The sequence below is a fragment of the Mustela putorius genome, unplaced genomic scaffold (genome assembly GCF_011764305.1).
Source record: "Mustela putorius furo isolate JIRA1106 unplaced genomic scaffold, ASM1176430v1.1 tig00537295_pilon_pilon_pilon, whole genome shotgun sequence".
Lineage (NCBI taxonomy): Eukaryota > Metazoa > Chordata > Mammalia > Carnivora > Mustelidae > Mustela > Mustela putorius.
Window position 1 is genome coordinate 384,962 of NW_025422433.1, and position 25,839 is coordinate 410,800.

At 39.5% G+C, this 25,839-nt stretch overlaps 2 protein-coding genes across 2 annotated transcripts; both read right to left on the reverse strand.

Moving 5' to 3' along the window:
* Positions 1–7,294: 7,294 nt before the first annotated feature.
* Positions 7,295–8,239, reverse strand: LOC101693478 (olfactory receptor 2H2). Its single transcript, XM_004781873.1, has one exon. It carries the CDS (start codon positions 8,237–8,239, stop codon positions 7,295–7,297), a length of 945 nt encoding a protein of 314 aa, XP_004781930.1.
* Positions 8,240–24,125: 15,886 nt separating this feature from the next.
* Positions 24,126–25,064, reverse strand: LOC123390248 (olfactory receptor 2J3-like). The gene has a single exon (XM_045073942.1). It carries the CDS (start codon positions 25,062–25,064, stop codon positions 24,126–24,128), a length of 939 nt encoding a protein of 312 aa, XP_044929877.1.
* Positions 25,065–25,839: the final 775 nt, after the last annotated feature.

Genomic DNA, 25,839 nt, shown 5'->3' on the forward strand with positions numbered 1-25,839 from the left:
TGGGAGAGGATATTTGCAAATGACAGTACAGACAAAAGGCTGATATCCAGGATCTATAATGAACTCAAACTCAACACACACACAACAGGCAAACATATCAAAAAATGGGCAGAAGATATGAACAGACACTTCTCCCATCAAGATATACAAATGGCTATCAGGCACATGAAAAAATGTTCATCATCACTAGCCCTCAGGGAGATTAAAATTAAAACCACATTGAGATATCACCTTACACCAGTTAGAATGGCCAAAATTAACAAAACAGGAAACAACATGTGCTGGAGAGGATGTGGAGAAGGGGAACCCTCTTACACTGTTGGTGGGAATGCAAGTTGGTGGAGCCTCTTTGGAGAAGAGTGTGGAGATTCCTCAAGAAATTAAAAATAGAACTTTCCTATGACCCTGCAATTGCACTCCTGGGTATTTACCTCAAAGATACAGATGTAGTGAAAAGAAGGGCCATCTGTACCCCAATGTTTATAGCAGCAATGGCCACGGTCGCCAAACTATGGAAAGAACCAAGATGCCCTTCAACGGACGAATGGATAAGGAAGATGTGGTCCATATACACTATGGAGTATTAAGCCTCCATCAGAAAGGATGAATCCCCAACTTTTGTAGAAACATGGACGGGTGTGGAGAGCCATCCAGCAGATGCAAGGAGTCACGTAGACGGGAGTGCCTGAAGATTGAGGAACTAAGAATGATTGGTTTAGGAGGATGTGGGTGCGCTCGTGGCTGACGCACACAGCACCAGGAGCCAAGAGATAAACGCATGATCACCGCTAGAGAACAATAGAGTCCTGTATGGTTACATAAGGGTCCACAAGGACACTGCGTGCACGGCGTTATGATTGGCCAAATAGGGGGGCGAGAACGGGTGAACTTCGTGGATAAATACTGCTGTAAGTGCTTGGTGCGGCGCGGCCGCCATTACTAATAAAAGAAGCTTGCCACTCACCTCGTCTGCGGGTCGTTCTTGCGGGCCGAGAGTGACAGACGGGACTGGAAGAGATGATGCTGAGTGAAATAAGTCAAGCAGATAGAGTCAATTATCATATGGTCTCACTTATTTATGGAGCATAACAAATATCATGGAGGACAATGGTGTTAGAGAGGAGAAGGGAGTTGGGGTAAATTGGAAGGGGAGGTGAATCATGAGAGACTATGGACTCTGAAAAACAATCTGAGGCGTTTGAAGTGGCGGGGGGGTGGGAGGTTGGGGTACCAGGTGGTGGGTATTATAGAGGGCACGGATGCATGGAGCGCTGGGTGTGGTGAAAAAATAATGAGTACTGTTTTTCCGAAAATAAATAAATCAGTTTAATTAAAAAAAAGTTAAAAAGTTTCAATAAACATATTTTTAATAAGACATCTAGATGGCCATAGATACATGAAACAATCTTCAACATTAATTATCAGGGAAATGCAAATCAAAACCACAGTGAGGTACCATCTCACAGGCCTCAGAATGACTAGTATAAAAGACAAGAAATAACAGGTATTGGTATGAAGAAAAGAAAGGGGAATGCTCTTGCACTGTTGGTGGGAACACAAACAGTGCAGCCATTCTGGAAAATAATATGGAAAAAACTAAACATAGAACTAGAACTACTATTGTGGCAATTCCACTTTCAGGCTTTCATCTAAAGGAAATGAAACACCAATTTGAAAATATATAGGCACTTCTCTATTCATTGCAGCATTATTTATGTTAGCCAAAATACTAAAGCAACCAAGGTGTTTATCAAGAGATGGATAAAGAATACAAACACACAATGGAATATTACTCAACCATAAAAAAGAATGAAATCTTACCATTTGTGACAAGGCAGATGGACTGCCAAGGTATTATGCGAGGCGAAATAAGTTTGATGAATAAAGATGAATACCATAGGATTTCATTTATAGTTGGAATCTAAGAAGAAAAACAAAACAGACTCAATACAGGGGGAAAAACTTATGGTTGCCAGAAGGGAGGGAGGTGGGGTGGATGAAATAGATGAAGGTAATTAAGAGGGACAAACTTTGTGTTATGAAATGATTAAGTTGTCAGGATATAAAGTACAGCATAGGGAATACAGTCAGTAATACTGTAATAACTTTGTGTGGTCACACATTGTAACTAGACTTATGATCATTTTGTAATGTATACAAATATTGAATCACTATGTTATAAAACTAATACAACATTGTATGTTAACTATACTTCAGTGAAAAAACACTGTAAAAAACTTAATTATTCATAGTAATTATCTTGTAATATGCAATGTTCAATATATTTTAAATACCAAATATTGAAGCCCTTCAATTTTAGACATCTACTGAAAGTTTTTTAAAATTATATTTTTGCATAGCACACATTGTCTTTCTATTTCATTGCAAATACTTTATCTGTTTGTAAAATTATAAAACTGAGAATTAACATTGAGTGAACTGTTCAGCATCATAACATTTCATCAAGATATACACAGTAGCTCAAATCTGTTGGGTGTTTTGAATATACCTGCGATGTCCATCTGGTCCAGTGTGCAAGTTAAAGCCTTTATTTCCTTGTTCACCTTTTGCTTAGATGATCTGTCCATTTCAGTGAGGGGGGTTAACATCCCCAACTATTATTGTATTATTATTGATGTGTTTCTTTGATTTTGTTATTAATTGGTTTATGTAGTTGGCTGCTCCCACGTTGGGGGCATAGATATTTAAAATTGTTAGATCCTCTTGTTGGACAGACCCTTTGAGTATGATATAGTGTCCTTCCTCATCTCTTATTATAGTCTTTGGCTTAAAATCTAATTGATCTGATATAAGGATTGCCCCCCCCCAGCCTTCTTTTGATGTCCATTAGCATGGTAAATTGTTTTCCACCCCCTCACTTTAAATCTGGAGGTGTCCTTGAGTCTAAAATGAGTTTCTTGCAGACAGCATATTGATAGATCTTGTTTGTTTGTTTTTTTTAAATTTTATTTATTTATTTGACAGAGAGAGAGAGAGAGAGATCACAAGCAGGCAGAGAGGCAGGGGGGGGGGGGGAGCAGGCTCCCTGCTGAGCAGAGATCCTGATGCGGGGATTGATCTGAGGACCCAGAGATCATGACCTGGGCCGAAGGCAGAGGCTTAACCCACTGAGCCACCCAGGCGCCCCAGGCCTTGTTTTTTTATCCATTCTGATACCCTGTGTCTTTTGACGGGACATTTAACCCACTTACATTCAAGGTAACTATTGAAAGGTATGAATTTAGTGCCACTGTATTACCTGTAAGGTGACTGCTACTGTATATTGTCTGTTCTTTTCTCATATGTTACTTTTAGGCTCTCTCTCTCTTTTAATATATTTTTTAAATTTTTAATTTCTTTTCAGCATAACAGCATTCATTGTTTTTGCACCACACCCAGTGCTCCATGCAATACATGCCCTGGTATGTATTGGTACAACCCACCACCTGGTTCGCCCAACCTCCCACCCCCACCCCTTCAAAGCCCTCAGATTGTTTTTCAGAGTCCATAGTCTCTCATGATTCACCTCCCCTTCCAATTTCCCTCAACTCCCTTCCCTTCTCCATCTCCCCATGTCCTCCATGCTATTTGTTATGCTCCACAAATAAGTGAAACCATATGATAATTGATTCTCTCTGCTTGACTTATTTCACTCAGCATAATCTCCTCCAGTCGCGTCCATGTTGCTACAAAAGTTGGGTATTCATCCTTTCTGATGGAGGCATAATACTCCATAGTGTATATGGACCACATCTTCCTTACCCATTCGTCTGTTGAAGGGCATCTTGGTTCTTTCCACAGTTTGGCGACTGTGGCCATTGCTGCTATAAACATTGGGGTACAGATGGCCCTTCTTTTCACTACATCTGTATCTTTGGGGTAAATACCCAGCAGTGCAATTGCAGGGTCATAGGGAAGCTCTGTTTTTAATTTCTTGAGGAATCTCCACACTGTTCTCCAAAGTGGTTGCACCAACTTGCATTCCCACCAACAATGTAAGAGGGTTCCCAGAAAAGGAGAATTTTTTTTTAAATTAATTTTTTATTTTTTTATAAACATATATTTTTATCCCCAGGGGTACAGGTCTGTGAATCACCAGGTTTACACACTTCACAGCACTCACCAAAGCACATACCCTCCCCAATGTCCATAATCCCACCCCCTTCTCCCAAACCCCCTCCCCCCAGCAACCCTCAGTTTGTTTTGTGAGATTAAGAGTCACTTATAGTTTGTCTCCCTCCCAATCCCATCTTGTTTCATTTATTCTTCTCCTACCCACTTAAGCCCCCATGTTGCATCACCACTTCCTCATATCAGGGAGATCATATGATAGTTGTCTTTCTCTGCTTGACTTATTTCATTAAGCATGATACGCTCTAGTTCCATCCATGTTGTTGCAAATGGAAATCTTACCCTAAAGATACAAACGTAGTGATCCAAAGGGGCATGTGCACCCAAATGTTTATAGCAGCAATGTCCACAATAGCCAAACTATGGAAAGAACCTAGATGTCCATCAACAGATGAATGGAAAAGGAGAATTTTATCTGAAAAATAAGTCATGCAGCAGGAGCTAGAGCTCAATATGCTATTTTCCCATGGTGTTGGAATTCTACAGTCTTATGGGATCTGTAGGCTTGTTGTCCACTTGTTCTTCAACCTGTCTTCATGGGGAGAGGGGCCTGCCATGCTGTTTCTCAGGTATCCCTGCCTGGGCAAAGTTGTCCCACCCCCTCTCATGGGTGTGGGCTCAATGGAAACTGGTCCTCTGGCTTTTGCTCCCTGGAGGCTTTTCACACCCCTTCAGAGGATTAGGGCAAAAATGGCTGTGCCCAAATATCTGGCCCAGAGCAGAAAGGTTACAATCTGTTCTCTTTAATAAACTCTCCAGGACAGAGTCTCCACTTCTGTCTGTGCCCCAAACTGTAAGCCTCTCATTGTGCGTGTCCACTGCAACTCTCTCAAAGGTAGTCCCAAGGGCCCTGGAGTGCCACTGTCCTTTGTGCTTCCAAAAGCACAAGCAGCCACACGCTCCTGCAGACACCTGAAGCTGCTGGATCATGTCTGGGTGCCACCCTGATGTCCCTCTGGGCCACTACCACCCTGTGAGCTTTTGCCCAGTTGCAGGCACTGGTTCTAGACTTTTTCAGGCTGCTCAAGAAAAAAGTGATTATCCACCAGTGCAGCTCAAGGTTCATAATGATCTGAGCTGAGAGCCCCCTCTTGGGCTCACTGACCATAACCTGCTTCCTGGCTCCACTGCTCAGGCAGTGCACTGGGTTAGGCACCCCCTTTCACCCTGTGGCTCCTCATATCCTGAGACCACAGTGACCTACCTAGAATTCTGCTTTTTCATTTCCAGAGCCCCTTTCAGAGAGGGAGGTCTCTCACTAGAGTAGATTTCTAAAGGTTCTGATTTTGTGCTCCAGTGTTTTATCACTTTCCAGAAGCCAGCTTATGGAGGGTTCCTCCTCACTCTGCTTATCTTCTGATATATCCCTACAGATTCACAACTGCACACATCCCACTTGCAAAAAGGAGTTGATTTTCTGCTTCTAGAGATCGAGATATATATATTCTTACATCTCAGGCTGATTTTGTGGGTATTCAAAATGGTTTGATAGATATCCAACTAAATTCAGGGGACCAGTTGAAATGACATCCCCTACTCCCCCACCATCTTGAATCCCTCCCCCAGCAGCCCTACTTTCACCTCCAGGACAGTTACTACTTATTGACCATGTCACACCATGAGCCAATAACACCCATCACAACTATCCCCTGCCCAGGATGTCCCTGAACGGAGAGCTCAGAGTAAAGCCACAAAACAACCTGTGTCCTTATTGTCTTCTTCTCAGTCATTCCCTGTATTCTTTGCAACTGAGCAGAAGGATATCAAAATTTAATAAGTATTTTTATTAATATTTTATTTATTTATTTGACAGGCAGAGATCACAAGTAGGCAGAGAGGCAGGCAGAGAGAGAGGAGGAAGCAGGCTCCCCTGCTGAGCAGAGAGCCCGATGTGGGGCTCGATCCCACGATCCTGGGATCATGACCTGAGCTGAAGGCAGAGGTTTTAACCCACTGAGTCACCCAGGCACCCCATAAGCATTGTTTTTTATAGACAGTGAGAAACTACGTTACATCCTCACAGAAATTATGCTGTTATTTCTGAGCAGAAAGTGAGAGCAACAGGGCCTGATCCTAGTTCCACCTATATAGGAAAGTGGCACCAGTGAATGAAAGGCAACTAAGGATAGAACACGGTTAACTAGACAATCTATACAACAAAGCCAATAATTTATACTTACGATTTTAATGAAACTAATGAGAACAGTCAACACTTAAAGCAATAGCTAAAAAGCAACACAAATAAATCTTTGGTTCATGATATTCAAAAGTCCAAATGCATGCAGCATGGTAATCAGCCTGAGGCAGGAACTGGAGAACAATTCTCTCTCCACTAAGCAATACAGAAGATTTTGTTTAGTATCTGCACTCACCATTTGACCATAAGCTCCATGGTGCTGATGATTTTTTCTTATCTACCATTATATCCCCAGCCCTACTACATAATAGATGTATAATGGAAAGTGAATGAACAAGAATTGGATCTGGTCAAAAGAAAGCTATTTGATTATAACAGCATCTAAAAATGAATAAAAAAATCAAGTCTATTCCTGTAATTAGGGGTTTGGCATGTCAGGGCTCAAACTAAGAATCTGGACCCTAAAAGTGGTAAATGTGGACTTCTACTTGGCTGACACCTTGCACTGGGTAGTTCTGGGCACATGATGCATCAGCAATAGTCCTGCTGTGGCAACAAGGCTCCAGTGACTGGGAACTGAGACCCACCAGATCAGAGTGCCAGAGAACACAGAAGTTCCTTAAAGTTTTCTGTCTCAAAACTTTCAGACCCTTTTTGGGCTGATCATTTGGATGAAAGTTGTGGTTGAGCTTGGAGGAAAATAGAAAGAAGGAAAAAGAAAGAAATGTCAAGACACAAAATATATTGCTTGGTCTTTTATTTTTCTCTGTGTTTCAATTGTATTGAGCATTCTTTAAGAGAACGATGTTAAGTGTAGTCATTTCTATATCATACTATGCCTCAGTCAGCACCCCAAAGAAAGTGAGGGCCTAATCAGTCACTGATGAATGGGGCTGAAGTCTCAGGGTGAACGAAATACAGCTAACTCTCCCCTACTTTGGGGTTAGATGGTAAATCTTCAGCTTTTTGCCATGAGGTTCTTCTCTCTTCACAAGTTAAGCTAGAGACCAATATATGTCAGCCACTTCAGTTATTCCGGGAATCCCAGGTCCTCCTCCCCAGTCTTATTAGTGCCCCCTTGACCTCCTTGTTCCTTAAGGTGTAGATGAGTGGGTTAAGGGATGGGGTTGCAACAGTGTAGAAAAGGGTGAGGAACTTGTCCTGTTCCTGAGCATAGCGGTTCTTGGGTTGGAGGTAAACAGCTGTGACCGTGCCATAGAAGAGGGACACCACAAGAATGTGAGAAATGCAGGTGCTGAATGCCTTCTTCTGCCCTGCAGCTGACTTTATTTTCAGCACAGCCTTAGCAACAGCCCCATATGAGGAAAGAATGATGACCAGGGGTACCACCAGGAGAATGATACTGGCTATGGACATCTGGATTTCATTGTAGGTGGTGTCTGCACTAGAGGCCTGAATCAGGGCTGGGACTTCACACACAATGTCATCCACCTTGCGGTGGGAGCAGAAGGGCAACTGGAGGGCGGCAGGAGACTGGATCAGAGACTGAACTAGGCCAGTCCCCCATGCAAGGATGGCCAGCTCCAGGCAGAGTTTGGGGTGCATGATAGCAGTATATTGCAGTGGATGACACACTGCCACATAGCGGTCCACAGCCATGACCACAAGAAGGACACATTCAGTGGCCCCAAGCCATAAGAAGACATAGAGTTGAATGGCACAGCCAATGTAGCTGATGGTCTTCTTTGGACCCCAGAAATTAACTAACATCTGTGGAACGCAGCTGCTGGTGAAACAGAGATCTAGCAGGGAAAGGTTGCAAAGAAAGAAATACATGGGGATGTGGAGTTTAGGATCCTTCGAGGAAACAAGAATTATGACTGTATTTCCTGCAATAGTCAAACAATAAAAGATCAGAACAACCCAGAAAAGTATCTTCTCCAAATATGGCTTCTCAGAAAAGCCCAGGAGGATGAAATCACTGTGGCTGTCATTGCAAATTGTGATCATAGCTTCTGGAGCAGTCACCTCTTTGGAAAATCGTTCAAAAGTAGTGCTCAAAAGCCTGTGATGGTTCCAATACAGAGGCAGAAAGAGGGGCAGTATGACTTATTTGACTCCTTCCTACTCAAAGGTGAGATTCTGCTACCTATAGTTTAGGGAAAAATAAAAGATTCAGTGACCTCTCCTAATCTTTGATACATGTCATTCATTAAGTCTCTGTTTCTTTTCCTCTTTTTGGTCTTCTTCATATTTTACCCAATTAGAATTTCTCATTATAAATATTATGTAAAGGATATATTAAACAGCTATTAGTGAAATTCACTTTGCTAAGTAATAAGAGACTATCCTATCTTTGCTTTCAAATATTGTACATTTACAACATTTATCATACAGTTTTTTTTAAGATTTTATTTATTTATTTGACAGAGAGAGATCACAAGTAGTTGGAGAGGCAGGAAGAGAGAGAGAGAGGAGGAAGCAGGCTCCCCGCTGAGCAGAGAGCCCGATGCGGGACTTGATCCCAGGACCCTGAGATCATGACCTGAGCCGAAGGCAGCGGTTTAACCCACTGAGCCACACAGGCACCCTATCATACAGTTTTTAATAAAAATTACTGTTTAACCATATCTTCTTTTGGCTTTTATGTCTTCATATTTTTTGGCTTGTTTCTCTTTATCTTTATATCTCAATTTATCTGAACATTCTCCTCCCATTGTCTTCCCATCATGTCCTTCAATCTCCTCCTTCTTCCTTCTCATTCCTTCTCACCTTCTCTTGATTTCTGAGCTTGAATTCCTCCTGTTACTTAATGCTATGTGATCTTAGGAAAGCTATTTAAATTTTTCTTTCTTACCTTAGTTCTTTCCTTAGATTTTCTATTTGGAAAACAGAGGACAATCATAGAAATTACCTATGGGTGTTGGAGGAATTAAATGTGAAAACACAAAGAAAACAGAGAGAAAGAGAGAGAGATACAAGTAGAGAGAGAGAGAGAGAGAGAGAGCCTGGCCCATGGTAACTATGTGATGTGTGTTAGCTACAATTATCACCATGATAATGATGACACTATTCAAATGTTTATTCCAGATGAAAAAAATCAAAATAAATAGGCAACATTTTGCAGAGAATATGAGTGGCATCATTAAGAAAAAAGAAATTTTATATGTCTATATAATCTCCTTTCTAAAATAATTAGGAATGCAGTCATACTGTTGAGGATCCATATCTGTACTCTCTACTCTGTTCCACTGGTCTATGTGTCTGTTTTTTGCCAGTATCATGCTGTCTTGGTAATCAGAGCTTTGTAGTAAAGCTTGAAATCCAGGCAACATGATTCCCCCAGTTTGTTTTTCTTTTTCAATATTTCCTTAGCAATTTAGGGTCTTTTCTGGTTCCATACAAATTTTAGAATTCTTTGTTCCAGCACTTTGAAGAATGCCAGTGGAATTTTGATTAGGATGGCATTGAAAGTATAGATGCCCCTGGGCAGTATGGACATTTCAACAGTGTTTGTTCTTCTGATCCATGAGCATGAAATCCTTTTCCATCTTTTTTTGTCTACTTCAATTTCTTTCATGAGTGTTCTGTAGTTCCTTGAGTACAGATCCTTTACCTCTTTGGTTAAGGTTATTCCAAGGTATCTTATGGTTCCTGATGTTAGAGTAAATGGAATCAATTCTCTAATTTCCTATTCTATATTTTCATTGTTAGTGTATAAGAAAGCAACTGATTTCTGTACATTGATTTTGTATCCTGCCACATTACTGAATTGCTCTATGAGTTCTAGTACTTTGGGTGTGGAGTCTTTTGGGTTTTCCATACAAAGTATCATGTCATCTGTGAAAAGAGAGAGAGTTCAACTTTCTTGCAAACTCTGTGGTCAAACAGTCTTTGACAAAGCAGGAAAAAATATATAATGGAAAAAAGACAGTCTCTTCAATGAATGGTACTAGGAAAATTGGACAGCTATGTATAGAAGAATTAAACTCAACCATTCTCTCACACCATACACAAAGACAAACTCAAAATGGATGAAAGATTGCAACGTGGGGAAGGAATCTATCTAAATCCCAGAGGAGAACATAGGCATTAACCTCTTTGACATCAGCCACAGCAAATTCTTTCAAGACACATCTCCAAAGGCAAAGGAAACCAAAGCAAAAATGAACTTTCGGGACTTCAGCAAGATCAAAAGCTTCTGCACAGCAAAGCAAACAGTCAACAAAATAAAGAGGCAACTCATGGAATGGGAAAAGATATTCACAAATGACAATACAGACAAAGGGCTGATATCCAAGATCTATAAAGAACTCCTCAAACCCAACTCCCATAAAACAGATAATCACATCAAAAAACAGGCAGAAGATATGAACAGACACTTCTCCAAAGAAGACACACAAATGGCTAACAGGTACATGAAAAAATGTTCATCATCATTAGCCATCAGGGAAATTCAAATCAAAACCACATTGAGAAACCTCCATGCTGTTTTCCAGAGTGGCTGCACCAGCTTGCATTCCCACCAACAGTGGAGGAGGGTTCCCCTTTCTCCGCATCCTCGCCAGCATCTGTCATTTCCTGACTTGTTGATTTTAGCCATTCTGACTGGTGTGAGGTGATATCTCATTGTGGTTTTGATTTGTATTTCCCTGATGCCGAGTGATATGGAGCACTTTTTCATGTGTCTGTTCGCCATCTGGATGTCTTCTTTGCAGAAATGTCTGTTCATGTCCTCTGCCCATTTCTTGATTGGATTATTTGTTCTTTGGGTGTTGAGTTTGCTAATTTCTTTATAGATTCTGGACACTAGTCCTTTATCTGATATGTCGTTTGCAAATATCTTCTCCCATTCTGTCAGTTGTCTTTTGATTTTGTTAACTGTTTCCTTTGCTGTGCAAAAGCTTTTGATCTTGATGAAATCCCAGTAGTTCATTTTTTCCCTTGCTTCCCTTGCCTTTTGCGTTGTTCCTAGGAAGATGTTGCTGCGGCAGAGGTCGAAGAGGTTGCTGCCCGTGTTCTCCTCAAGGATTTTGATGGATTCCTTTCGTACATTGAGGTCCTTCATCCATTTTGAGTCTATTTTTGTGTGTGGTGTAAGGAAATGGTCCAATTTCATTTTTCTGCATGTGGCTGTCCAATTTTCCCAGCACCATTTATTGAAAAGGCTGTCTTTTTTCCATTGGACATTCTTTCCTGCTTTGTCAAAGATTAGTTTAGCAATTGCACTATTGGGTATTTACCCTAAAGATACAAATGTAGTGATCCAAAGGGACACATGCACCCGAATGTTTATAGCAGCAATGTCCACAATAGCCAAACTATGGAAAGAACCTAGATGTCCATCAACAGATGAATGGATCAAGAAGATGTGGTATATATACACAATGGAATACTATGCAGCCATCAAAAGAAATGAAATCTTGCCATTTGCAACGACGTGGATGGAACTAGAGCGTATCATGCTTAGCGAAATAAGTCAAGCAGAGAAAGACAACTATCATATGATCTCCCTGATATGAGGAAGTGGTGATGCAACATGGAGGCTTAAGTGGGTAGAAGAAGAATAAATGAAACAAGATGGGATTGGGAGGGAGACAAACCATAAGTGACTCTTAATCTCACAAAACAAACTGAGGGTTGCCGGGGGGAGGGGGTTTGGGAGAAGGGGGTGGGATTATGGACATTGGGGAGGGTATGTGATCTGGTGAGTGCTGTGAAGTGTGTAAACCTGGTGATTCACAGACCTGTACCCCTGGGGATAAAAATATATGTTTATAAAAAATAAAAAATTTAAAAAAAAAAAAAAAACCACATTGAGATACCAGTTTACACCAGTTAGAATGACCAAAATTCACAAGACAGAAAACAACAAGTGTTGGAGAGGATGTGGAGAAAGGTGAGCCCTCTTACACTGTTGATGGGAATGCAAGTTGGTGCAGCCACGTTGGAAAACAGTATGGAGATTCCTCAAAAAATTAAAAGTAGAGCTACCCTATGACCCTGCAATTGCACTACTGGGTATTTACCCCAAAGATACAGATGTAGTGAAAAAAAAGGGCCATCTGTACCCCAATGTTCATAGCAGGAATGGCCACAGTTGCCAGACTGTGGAAAGAACCAAGATGCCCTTCAACGGACGAATGGATAAGGAAGATGTGGTCCATATACACAATGGAGTATTATGCCTCCATCAGAAAGGATGAATCCCCAACTTTTGTATCAACATGGATGGGACCTGAGGAGATTATGCTGAGTGAAATAAGTCAAGCAGAGAAAGTCAATTATCATATGGTTTCACTTACCTGTGGAACATAAAGGATAAGGTAGAGGATATTAGGAGAAGGAAAGGAATAGTGAATTGGGGGAAATTGGAGGGAGAGATGAAGCATGAGGGACTGTGGATTCTGAGAAACAAACTTGGGGTTTGGGAGGGGAGGGGGGGTTGAGTGAGCCTGGTGGTGGATATTAAGGAGGGCACATATTGCATGGAGCACTGGGTGTGGTGCCTAAACAATGAGTCTTGGAACACTGAAAAAATAAAATAAAATAAAATAAACATAAAAAAATCCTAATGATGGAATTGCAGATAATATTCCCACCTCTATGTTTTATAGTTTATCATTTCTTTCCCAAATTATTCCACATAGAGTTGAGAAAATGCACCTATAATCAATAAATGGAGAGAGATTTTAATTAGAGATCTACAAATGAAACAGATATTTAGGATCAGTAGCAGCACAGCCAAACTTGCCTGAGCTCTTACCATGTAACTGACAATTCCCAAATGGATTAGTTTATTTAACCCTCACAGAAATTTTTTTTTCAGGTGGTGAAACATGCTTAATTCATCTTCCTATACCTTCTCATATATTTTCATCACTTTTAAATAGTCCTAATAATGATAAGTGAACTGGAGAAAATGAAATGCTTGGAAATACAGTTCAAAATGTTTAAAATCCTATTAAAAAAATAAAGTTGGTCAAATGGCCCACACAAGCAAGAATTCTCAGAAAAATCATGGCAGGACCTTATACAATCTATTTTATAGTCATAATTTTGAGGTGAATTCTTGATCTCAGTTTAACCAGTTGAAGAACATGAGAAATCATCATGCAGTTATTTATCTAAAGTTTTCACAGCATTATGTGTTTTTGCTTTCACACAACTTGCTCAAAGTTCCTCTCCAAATATCCTGGCCTTACTGATCCCTATCTGATCCACTGTACTGGATTGTATCTGACTTTATCCACACACCACAAGTAGACCCATCAGTCAGCAGTCCCCATGCTCACAGGTAGCTCCCAAACACGGTATCACTCATGTCTCATATATTTGTTTCACTACTGTGCATTTCAGAAAATCCATACCTCTTCTTCCAGTCTCAGTCCTCTTTGTACTATTGTTCCTTTATTTTCTGTAGCATTTTTGCAAAGTAGAGTTGAAATGCTAGCGTTGTGTTTGTAAATCTGAGTTTGATACTTCAGGGGAAGAATAAAGTGTGAAGTTTAAAAGAATCTCAGAGTCTTGCAGATTTTCTCATCTTCTTCTTCTTTTTTTAATTTTTAATTTTTTATAAACATATATTTTTATCCCCAGGGGTACAGGTCTGTGAATCACCAGGTTTACACACTTCACAGCACTCACCAAAGCACATACCCTCCCCAATGTCCATAATCCCACCCCCTTCTCCCAACCCCCCTCCCCCCAGCAACCCTCAGTTTGTTTTGTGAGATTAAGAGTCACTTATGGTTTGTCTCCCTCCCAATTCCATCTTGTTTCATTGATTCTTCTCCTACCCACTTAAGCCCCCATGTTGCATCACCACCACCTCCTCTTCTATCCTGTGACTTTCATCCACTTCCAATAACAGGTTTGAATTCTTTGTCTATTAAGGTTGCTCCTTCTTTTCTGCTTTTCTTCTTCCTTCCTTCTTTCCTTCCTTCCTTTATTTTTTGATAGTAATGTTTATACCTATTTATATCCTTATCTATGTTTCTGTATCTCCATCAATCCATGTTCTTTCTTTCAGTTGCTTTCTACTTTCTCACCATTAGAGATGTATGTTTTCTCCCTGGATCAACTCTTCTCCAAAGGTTCATGCATTGGAGGAGAGAGTCTTTGATTAACTGTTTACTGCACAATATATAAGAATTCTCTTCATCACTGTCCTGTTAATACTTGTCTTGTTCCCTCAAATATAATTTTCCCTGTGATTTTTCTCTTAGCTCACCTCCTCTGCCTGTCACTACAGGAAAAACTCCTGAGACTCAGTTCAGTGTGATTCCTGTGGCTGCCAGTGCGGAACACAATATTTACAATATTTACATCTCACCTTCTAAGGCAGGTGTCTCTGGTGCCAATATAGCTCAGGTTCTCAGCCCACCTCTGATTTCAGCAGAGTGGCAACGAACAGTTCTGTGTGAACCCAGATTAATCTTACACACCCTGACAGTGACCCATTTTGAGCAGGCTGCGTATGTCTTCCCTGTCTGCTTCAAGGCTTTATCTGACACACAGGGAGCCAACTTGGCACTTAGACAAGTGCCACGCAGAAACACAAGAGATTTAATGACCCTAGGGGAAATCTTCAAACAAGGCAGGGTGGTAATTAGTGGGAAATGCAACCCTTCTTTCAAGCAGAAGCATACCTCCTCTATGCTTTTCAGGCGGTCCTGGGAGAATTGAGCTCACATCGTGCACAACTTGGCTACTACACCCTTAGGCTGGTTTGCTTTCTTATCTCTCTCACTCTGCTTCCCTCACTCATTCTTCTTGAAATCACCTCCTATATCAAGTGTTCAAACCTAATTTCTTCTCTCAATTTCTTCTCTTTCTTATTTTTAGGGCACCTAAGCAGAGTTGCAAGAGGAGAAAGCAGATTCTTAGATGACCTTTCACAAGAGGCATCACTCACCAGACAGCAACAAATGTCTCATTAATTTGGGGCAAATGGAATTGTGGTAACTCACAGCATGCTCTAACATCAGCATCACTAATGAATGGTCTTACCTGGTATGGCTTGGGAGGAGGTACATGTAGGAGGAGAAGCATTGGGGTATATGGTACATTTAATCCTTGAGAGATATGGGAGTAGTGATAATTAGATTATTATTAGGTTTTCTGGTTTTCAATGACTGTCTTAGGAACCTTGAAGAAAAAGAATAGTATTCTTCAGCCAACCAATTATCAAGCTAGTGTTGTGGTCTCAAACTGCTTGTTACCAAGAGTTCTTGATTCAATAGGTCTGGGGTGAGGCCCAAGAATTGGCATTTCTAACAGGGTCCCAGGTGATGATGATGCTTCAGGTCCAGGGACACACTTTGAGAATGCTAACTTAGGGAATGTTACAAAAGCAAATAGGTTTTCATGTAAGCATCAAAGGAAATTCCTATATGCTATATAGGAAAGACTGTTGAAAATCAAACACAGGGCTTAGTTGTTAGGGCCACAAGGCTGCAAGGGAGACAAAATAATCTCAATAGTCCTTTTATGGTAAAGCCAAGACACATATGGTGAAGGATTCAGACAATGAGACCTGGGGTAGTGGCTATCTATTTAGTTGCATCTCAACATGAACTTGCAGATTTCTCTGAACCTTCCAAACTGGTGAAATGAGTCTCCCACATCTTGATAGAGAAGAGAAGGCTCCACTTGCCTGGAGATAATGTAAAGATGACACAGTCCTTCCTCAAAATCTCTCATGGCCCTTAATCAGCACCTGAGAGTCATGACTATGGTCCCTGCTATCAGAGGAAGTAGCTTATTCTAAAATTGTAGGACTTGGCTAACATGTACCATCAGGGACTCTTAGAGGAAAAACAACATAAAGCTGGATGTAGGAAGCTTATAGACATGGAGACACTTTTCCAAGATCTAGGAATTGAACTACTGGAAAGGAACTCCGGATCCAGTATAACAGCATAGGGATGTCCCTATACACATATATACCACATCTTCTTTATCCATTAATCTCGGATGCACACTGGGTTGCTTCTATAATTTGTATAATTTATAACACTGCAATAAGCATAGAGGTTCATATTTCTTTTCAAGTACGTGTTTTTGTTTTCTTTGGGTCAATACCCTATAGTGGAATTAGTGGATCCTATCGTAATTCTATTTTTAACTTTTTGAGGCACCTCCATACTGTTTTCCATAATAGCTGCACCAATTTACATTCCCACCAATAATGCATGAGTGTTCCTCTTTCTGCAATCCTTACCAATACTTGTAATTTCTTGTCTTTTTTACTTTAGCCATTCTAGCAATGTAAGGTGATATCTCGTTGTGGTTTTTATTTGAATTTCCCTGATAATTAGTAATGTTGAACACTTTTTCATGTGTCTGTTGGCCATCTGTATGTCTTTTTTTGAAAAATGTCTATTCAGTATCTCTGCCCACTTTTCAATCAGATTACTTTTTTTTCTGTTGACTTGTATAAGTTCTTCATATATTTTAGATGTTAGGCCCTTATCATATATATCATTTGCAAGTATCTTCTCCCATTCAGTAGGTTGCTTTTTTGTTTTGTTGATGGTCCTTTACTGTACAAAAGTTTTGTATTTTGATGTAGTTCCAATAGTTTATTTCTGTTTTTATTTCCGAGCAGCACACCAGAGGCTGTTTTTCAAGAGGTGTTTAATCCTCTAGTACAAATATCAGGGTTTTCCTAAAACCCTAAGGGTTTTCTTTCTTTTTTAAAAAAATTTTTTATTTCTTTTCAGCGTAACAGTATTCATTGTTTTTGCACCAGACCCAGTGCTCCATGCAATCTGTGCCCTCCCTAATACCCACCACCTGGTTCCCCCAACCTCCAAACCCCCACCCTTTCAAAACCCTCAGGTTGTTTTTCAGAGTTCATAGTCTCTCATGGTTCACCTCCCCTTCTAATTTCCCTCAACTCCCTCCTCAGTTTTCTTTTGGTTTCCCCATAAACTTGGCATATCCTGAAGTTATTATTTTTTTTTTCTAACCAGAAGTTAAAACTCTACTGCCATAAGGCCTTAAAAAAATGTATGGCTCAGGTTTCAGGTGACTTATATTGTAGTGTAGACCTGCCTTGGAACACATTCAAAGCTGGAGTCTTCTGTGTTACCAGTACCTGTACTGGAGCAATATTCCACAGTGTCGAATATGCTTACTACAATACACAGAGAGACATGCCAGGCCCTTGTCTTCCTTTTTTTTTTTTTTTTTTTTTTTTTTACTTGTCTTCCTTTTTAATGATAAGATATTCTTTTTGTGTGTGTGTGTGACACTTCCCAATTTTTTTTGATAAGATATTCTTAAAGCAACAGTGTGTTATACTTTCTTTTTGTTATTGTTTTTTAACATCTTATTTTTGTTCTTTTCAATGTTCCAAGATTCATTGTTTATGTACCATACCTTGTGTTCCACACAATTCGTGCCCTCCTTAATACCCAACACCAGGCTCACCCATTCCGCCAACCCCCTGCCCTCCAAAACCCTCAGAATTTTTTTGTTTCTCAGAATTCTCAGTGTCAGAATCCACAGTCTCTTATTTTTCATCTCCTCCTCCAATTTACCCCAATTCACTTCTCCTAATGTCCTCCATTTTATTCCTTACATTCCACAAGTTAAGTGAAACCATATGATAATTGACTCTCTCTGCTTGACTTATTTCACTCAGCATAATCTCCTCTGGTCCCCTCTATGTTGATACAATACTCTGCAATTGCACTACTGGGTATTTACCCCAAAGATACAGATGTAATGAAAAGAAGGGCCATATGTACCCCAATGTTCATAGCAGCAAAGGCCACAGCCACCAAACTGTGGAAAGAGCCAAGATCCCCTTTAACAGATGAGTGGATAAAGAAGATATGGTCCATATATACAATGGAGTATTATGACTCCCTCAGAAAGGATGAATACCCAACTTTTGTATCAATATGGATGGAACTGGAGGAGATTATGCTGAGTGAAATAAGTCAAGCAGAGAGAGTCAATTATCATATAGTTTCACTTACTTGTGGAGTGTAAGGAATAACATGGAGGACACTGAGAGTTGGAGAGGAGAGTGAGTTGGGGGAAATCAGAGGGGGAGATGAACCATGAGAGACTATGGACTCTAAGTAACAAACTGAGGGTTGATTTTGGAGGGGAGAAGGGTGGGGGTTGGGTGAGCTTGGTGGTGGATATTGAGGAGGGCATGTATTGCATGGAGCGCTGGGTGTGCTGCATAAACAATAAATCTTGGAACACTGAAAAAAAATTAAATTTAAAAAATTTTAAAAATGAAAGATGAGACCCCCCCCCCCAAAAAAAAACTAGCCCTAGAGCAATCTACCCTCTGGATGCAGTCCCTATCAAAATAGCATTGACATTTTTCACAGAGCTGGAACAAACAATTCTAAAATTTGTATGGAAAAAGAAAAGACACCAAATTTCCAGGGGAATGTAGAAAGAGAAAATCAAAGCTGGGGACATCATGATGCCTGATTTCAAGCTCTGTTACCAAGTCATAGTCACCAAGACAATATGGTACTGGCACACAAAAGACACATAGATCCATGGAATAGAATAGAGACCCCAGAAATGGACCCTCAACTCTTTGATCAACTAATCTTCAACAAAGCAGGATAAAATATCCAATGGAAAAAAAGACAGTCTCTTCAGGAAGCCGTGCTGGGGAAATTGTACAGCCACATACAGAAGAATGAAACCGGACCAGTCTCTTACACCATACACAAAGATAAACTCTAAGTGGATGAAAGACATCAATGTGAGACAGGAATTCATCAAAATCCTAGAGGAGAACACAGGCAGTAACCTTTTTGACATTGGCCATAGTGACTGACCTCTTTCAACACATGTCCCTAAAGGCAAGGGAAACAAAAGCAAAGGTAAAGTTCTGGGACTTCGTCAAGATAAAAAGCTTCTGCACTGGTCTATGTGTCTGTTTTTATGCCAGTACCATGCTGTCTTGGTGATCACAGCTTTGTAATAAAGCTTGAAATCAGGTAACGTGATGCCCCCAGTTTTTTTTTTTCATTTTATTTATTTTCAGTATTCATTATTTTTTCACCACACCCAGTGCTCCATGCAATCCGTGCCCTCTATAATACCCCCCAGCTGGTACCCCAAGCTCTCAGTTTTATTTTTGTTTTTCAACATTTCCTTAGCGATTCGGGGTCGCTTCTGATTCCATACAAATTTTTGGATTATTTGCTCCAGCTCTTTGAAGAATACCAGTGGAATTTTGATCGGAATGGCATTAAAAGTATAGATTGCTCTAGGCAGTATAGACATTTTAACAATGTTTATTCTTCCGATCCAAGAGCATGGAATGTTCTTCCATCTTTTTGTGTCTTCTTCAATTTCTTTCATGAGTGTTCTGTAGTTCCTCGAGTACAGATCCTTTACCTCTTTTGTTAGGTTTATTCCCAGGTATCTTATGGTTCTGGTGCTATAGTAAATGGAATTGATTCTCTAATTTCCCTTTCTGTATTTTCATTGTTAGTGTATAAGAAAGCCACTGATTTCTGCACATTGACTTTGTATCCTGCCACGTTGCTGAATTGCTGTATGAGTTCTAGTAGTTTGGGGGTGGAGTCTTTTGGGTTTTCCATATAAAGAATCATGTCATCTGCGAAGAGAGAGAGTTTGACTTCTTCATTGCCAATTTGGATATCTTTTATTTCTCTTTGTTGTCTGATTGCTGTTGCTAGGACTTCTAATACTATGTTGAACAAGAGTGGTGAAAGTGGGCATCCTTGTCTTGTTCCTGATCTCAACGGGAAGGCTGCAAGCTTTTTCCCATTGAGGATGATATTTGCTGTGCGTCTTTCATAGACAGATTTTATGAAGTTCAGGAATGTTCCCTCTATCCCTATACTTTGAAGCGTTTTAATCAGGAACGGATGCTGGATTTTGTCAAATGCTTTTTCTGCATCAATTGAGAGGACCATGTGGTTCTTCTCTCTTCTCATATTAATTTGTTGTATCACATTGATTGATTTGCGAATGTTGAACCATCCTTGTAGCCCAGGGATGAATCCCACCTGATCATGGTAGATAATCTTTTTAATGTGCTGTTGGATCCTGTTGGCTAGGATCTTGTTGAGAATCTTAGCATCCATATTCATCAGTGATATTGGTCTGAAATTCTCCTTTTTGGTAGGGTCTTTGCCTGGTTTTGGGATCAGGGTAATGCTGGCTTCATAGAAAGAGTCTGAAAGTTTTCCTTCTGCTTCAATTTTTTGAAACAGCTTCAGGAGAATAGGTGTTATTTCTTCTTTGAAAGTTTGGTAGAATTCCCCAGGGAATCTGTCAGGTCCTGGGCTCTTGTTTTTTGGGAGGTTTTTGATCACTGCTTCAATCTTGTTATTAGATATCGGTCTATTCAGGTTGTCGATATCTTCCTGGTTCAATTTTGGTAGTTTATATTTTTCCAGGAATGCATCCATTTCATCTAGGTTGCAAAGCATATTGGCATATAACTGTTGTTAATAACTTCATAGACCAGTGGAACAGAGTAGAGAGCCCAGATATGAACCCTCAACTCTATGGTCAATTAATCTTTGACAAAACAGGAAAAAATATACAGTGGAAAAAAGACAGTCTCTTCAATAAATAGTGCCGGAAAAACTGGACAGCTATATGTAGAAGAATGAAACTCGACCATTCTCTTACACCATACACAAAGATAAACTCAAAATAGATAAAAGACCTCAACGTGAGACAGGAATCCATGAGAATCCTAGAGGAGAACATAGGCAGGAATCTCCTCGATATCATTCACAGCAACTTCTTTCAAGATTGGGAGGGAGACAAACCATAAGTGACTCTTAATCTCACAAAACAAACTGAGGGTTGCCGGGGGGAGGGGGTTTGGGAGAAGGGGGTGGGATTATGGACATTGGGGAGGGTATGTGATTTGGTGAGTGCTGTGAAGTGTGTAAACCTGGTGATTCACAGACCTGTACCCCTGGGGATAAAAATATATGTTTATAAAAAATAAAAAATTAAAAAAAAAAAAAGATATGTCTCCAAAGGCAAAGGAAACAAAAGTGAAAATAAACTTTTGGGACTTCATCAAAATCAAAAGCTTCTGCACAGCAAAGGAAACAGTCAAGAAATCAAAGGGGAAACCCACGGAATGGGAGAAGATATTTGCAAATGACAGTACAGACAAAAGGTTGATATCCAGAATTTATAATAAACTCCTCAAACTCAATACACACAAAACAGGCAAACATATCAAAAAATGGGCAGAAGATATGAACAGACACTTCTCCCATCAAGATATACAAATGGCTATCAGACACATGAAAAAATGTTCATCATCACTAGCCTTCAGGGAGATTCAAATTAAAACCACACTGAGATATCTATCACCTTACAACAGTTAGAATGGCCAGAATTAACAAAACAGGAAACAACATGTGTTGGAGGGGATGTGGAGAAAGGGGAACCCTCTTCCACTGTTGGTGGAAATTCAAGTTGGTGCAGCCTCTTTGGAGAACAGTATAGAGATTCCTCAAGAAATTAAAAATAGAACTTCCCTATGACCCTGCCATTGCACTCTTGGGTATTTACCCCAAAGATACAGATGTAGTGACTGAACATGTCTTCCACTCTGAAGTAGAATATGCAAAGTAGATTTATTTCAAGTGGTGATGGGGGAGAATGATGTGTGTAATAAATTGGCCAAGTGATTACAAGAAAAATATGACATATTCATATTATTAAGTAATTTAAAAAATCACACAGAAGTGAGTGATTCATCAATGTTATTATCTAGCACTAAGAGTGATAAATTAAAGGATATGAAGCAACTTTTTTTCAACATTAAATATGAATTCTGCCTAGCAAAGAGTAACAATGTTTAAATGAAAAGTTTTACTATCTCTTCAGTATGTCATTAACTAAGTCAAAGCAAATTAAACACATACTGTGGTTTGGGTTTTCTTTAATATTGTCATCTTCCTATAGAAATTACCAAATGATATTGATTTTTCAAAATTTATGGCCAGACTACTGGTTTTATTTTAAATTTTAAAAAGGCAAACAATGAGTCATGGAACACTATATCATAAACTAATGATATGCTGTATCACGACTAACATAACATAATAAAAAATAAAAAATAGAAAGATACCCTATTTTTAAAATTATGTTCAATTAACTAATATACAGTGTATCCTTAGTTTTGAAAGTTAGAGAAAAGGAGGTGGATGTGGGGATGGGGTATTTGGGGGGTGGGCATTAAGGGGAGCAGGTGATATGATGAACACTCGGTGTTCTTTGAAACTAAGGAATCATTTATCATTATGCCAAAAACAAATGATGTACTCTACAAAGGCTAATTGAATTTAAATTAAAAAAAGAAAGGAAATAAAATATGATGTGGCCTACTGGATATAGTGCTGCTAATTTGTCTTGTGCCCAGTACTCCACAGTAATTGAACTGCCTTTCTGAGGACTAAAATTTAAAAAAAAAAAAAAAAAGTAGTTTAACACGGGCGAAAAAATAAATAAATAAAAAGCTACCCTAGAGCTGGGTGATGGGTGAAGGAGGGCACTGAGGTGATGAGCACTGGGTGTTACATGAAACTGAGGAATCACTACGTTAACTCTGAAACTAGTAATGCGCTATATGTTAATTAAATTAAATTTCAATTTAAAAAAAGTTACCTTAATTTTTTTAAGAAATCATATTTTTATTTTTATTTTTTTCAGTGTTCCAAGATTCATTGTTTATGCACCACACCCACTGCTCCACGCAATATGTGCCCTCCTTAATACCCACCACCAAAACCCCTCCAAAGCCCTGTTTGTTTCTCAGAGTCCACAGTGTCTCATGGTTCACCTCCCCCTCCGATTTCCCCTAGCTCATTCTCCCCCTTAATTTTTAAATTTAAATTCAATTAGCAAAGGTACAGTACATCAGTTGTTTTTGATATAATTTTCAATAATTCATTAGTTCAGTATATCACCCAGTGTTCAGCATCAAAGCTACCCTAATTTACTAGCACCATGCCCAGTGACTTAAATAATATGACTTAAATTAAGTCATATAAAGATACTGCATTTTTCACCTTACATTTTCGTTTCTTCCACCAGAAAATGAGTTATATTTACATTAAAAAGAGTGTCTACCATTTATCATAGTGTTTGTCTATGTTAGCAAAAATGTAAGATCTAGAAGACATTTAGGTAACAAGTAAATAAATGAATGAATGAGATGAACACATGTATGGGTGTTTATCCATTTGAATAGATCTTTCTTTATACTCCTCACTGTAACCAGTGTATATACCTATAGAGTAAAACGCTCATATAATTTAGTATCTTAAAATAGTATGCTTCAACCAAAGAACTGTCATACAGTTTGACCACTTAGCTAAATCAAATGCCTGTTAATGACCAAAGACTCCATTCATTTGTGCCTTTGCTATATTGTTCCCCTTTCCGTAGATATTAAATCTCAGTTCATAAATTAGCACATTATCCTTAAAACCCAGTCTCTATAAACATTCGGGTGCATGTGTCTTATGGACATTGGGGAGGGTATGTGATTTGGTGAGTGCTGTGAAGTGTGTAAACCTGGTGATTCACAGACCTGTACCCCTGGGGATAAAAATATATGTTTATAAAAATAAAAAATTAAAAAAAAAACCCAGTCTCTAATTTCTATGGACACTAAATATGGAATTATTAAAGTTAAAGTGGTACAAACAAAAAAAAGTTTCCTTTAGATAATATTTTTAAATAAGCCAATAAAAAGAACCCAAAATTCGGGCTGAAATTTTCTTATATATGTCCTGGGGTATAGAACAAAATGAGTATCAAAGAATCAGGGAAACCAGCCTCCAAGATGGACAAGACTCTGAACAAAAATTGCAGGACAGAAATTGTGATTTCTCTGTCACATCTCCCTCTCCTGCCCCACGAGTCTCCTTACTGCCCCTCTTACATCTTTGTTTCTCAGAGTATAGATTAGAGGGTTGAGGCTAGGCGTGACTACAGTATAAAAGAGGGCAATGAACTTGCCTTGATCTTGAGACTTTCCTGATGGTGGCTGCAGATATATGCAGATGACGAGAATGAAAAAGAGGGACACAACCATAAGATGGGCTCCACATGTCCTAAAAGCTTTCTGAAGTCCGGCGGTTGACTGCATCCTCAGCACAGCCCGGGCAATGGCACTATATGAGCTGAGAATGAGGATGAGTGGTGTGAGAACAAAAATGGAGCTCGTGATCAGGAGGGTCAGTTCATTCGCATGGGTATCAGCACATGATAGTCGCAGCAGTGCTGGAACTTCACAGAAGAAATGGTCCACTTGGCGATGTCCACCTAAGGGCACCCAGAAGGTAAAGGAGGAATGAAGTGCTGAGTTGGTAAAGCCACTGACCCAGGAAGCCACAGCCAACAGGTGGCAGAAACGAGGATTCATGAGGACAGCGTAATGCAAGGGTCTACAGACAGCTGCATAACGGTCATAGGACATCACCACCAGGAGGACACACTCTGTGGTTCCCAGTGCAAGGACAAAGTAAAGTTGAATCATGCAACCGGTGTAAGAGATGGTCTTTTCTGGGCCCCAGAGGTTGACCAGCAACTGAGGGATGGAGCTGGTGGTGTAGCAGAGATCCAGAAAAGAGAGGTTTGAGAGGAAGAAGTACATGGGCGTGTGGAGATGAGCGTCCAGGTATGACAAGATAATGATAAACAGGTTGCCCACCAATGTCATTAAGTAGAATATCAAGATGACCACAAAGAGAGCTACCTCCAGATGGGGCCAGTTGGAAAAACCCAGTAGAACAAAGTCACCTTCAGAACTTGAATTTTCTCCCGTCATCATTCATTTTTCTCTGTACCTGAAGGAAGAATCATAAACTCAAAAGCTGCCCACTCATTGCCAGTCTCCTAAGTGCAGACAGGCAAAAACCTATGACATTTCTTAGTACTGCTCTTATGAAAATAGCATTTTTATAGCTTTATTTTTATGTGTCATTCAGATATTTTTCTTGTTGTGGGTAAAAATCAATAACTTTTCAAGAGAATGAGTTCTTTTCATGTATCCCTACGTTAGTATTTGGGTAAATAAAAATTAAAGATCACATCCCACACAGCCAAAAGACAATTTTCATAAAAAATAATCTTTTTGAGTTTTACAAAAAGATACGCTTTCACTTTATTCACCTTTTATGTATTTCAGGGTTACTTCCTGTTTTGTGGGACAGAGAAAGGGACATCTGTAGTTTAAATAATCTTACATATAAATGGGGGTTTACCATGAGATAAAAAATAACTCAGTAACAATTTTAAAATGTCAATGTTGGGTGAAAAAAAATAAGTTCAATTGCATTATAAGATGAACAAAATATTCTTATTTATTTATGCTAATAGCTTATATCTAGACAGAAAATCGCATGCGACTGAACTATAAGCATGTGTGTAACACACATCCAAAAATGGGTATTCACACTATGAGCTAAAATAAAGATCTTAATCCTGATTGAAAAGTGAAATAGACCGGATGTTTCAATAATAGAATGCTTCCAATCACAAATGAGACTAGAGCTAGCTTTGCATGACCAAAATGAAAATACAGAGTTGAAGGAAACTGCAGAGGG

Excerpts from the sequence above, each read along its gene's own strand:
- LOC101693478 (XM_004781873.1), bottom strand. The coding sequence starts at position 8,239 with ATGATCACAATTTGCAATGACAGCCACAGTGATTTCATCCTCCTGGGC.
- LOC123390248 (XM_045073942.1), bottom strand. The coding sequence starts at position 25,064 with ATGATGACGGGAGAAAATTCAAGTTCTGAAGGTGACTTTGTTCTACTG.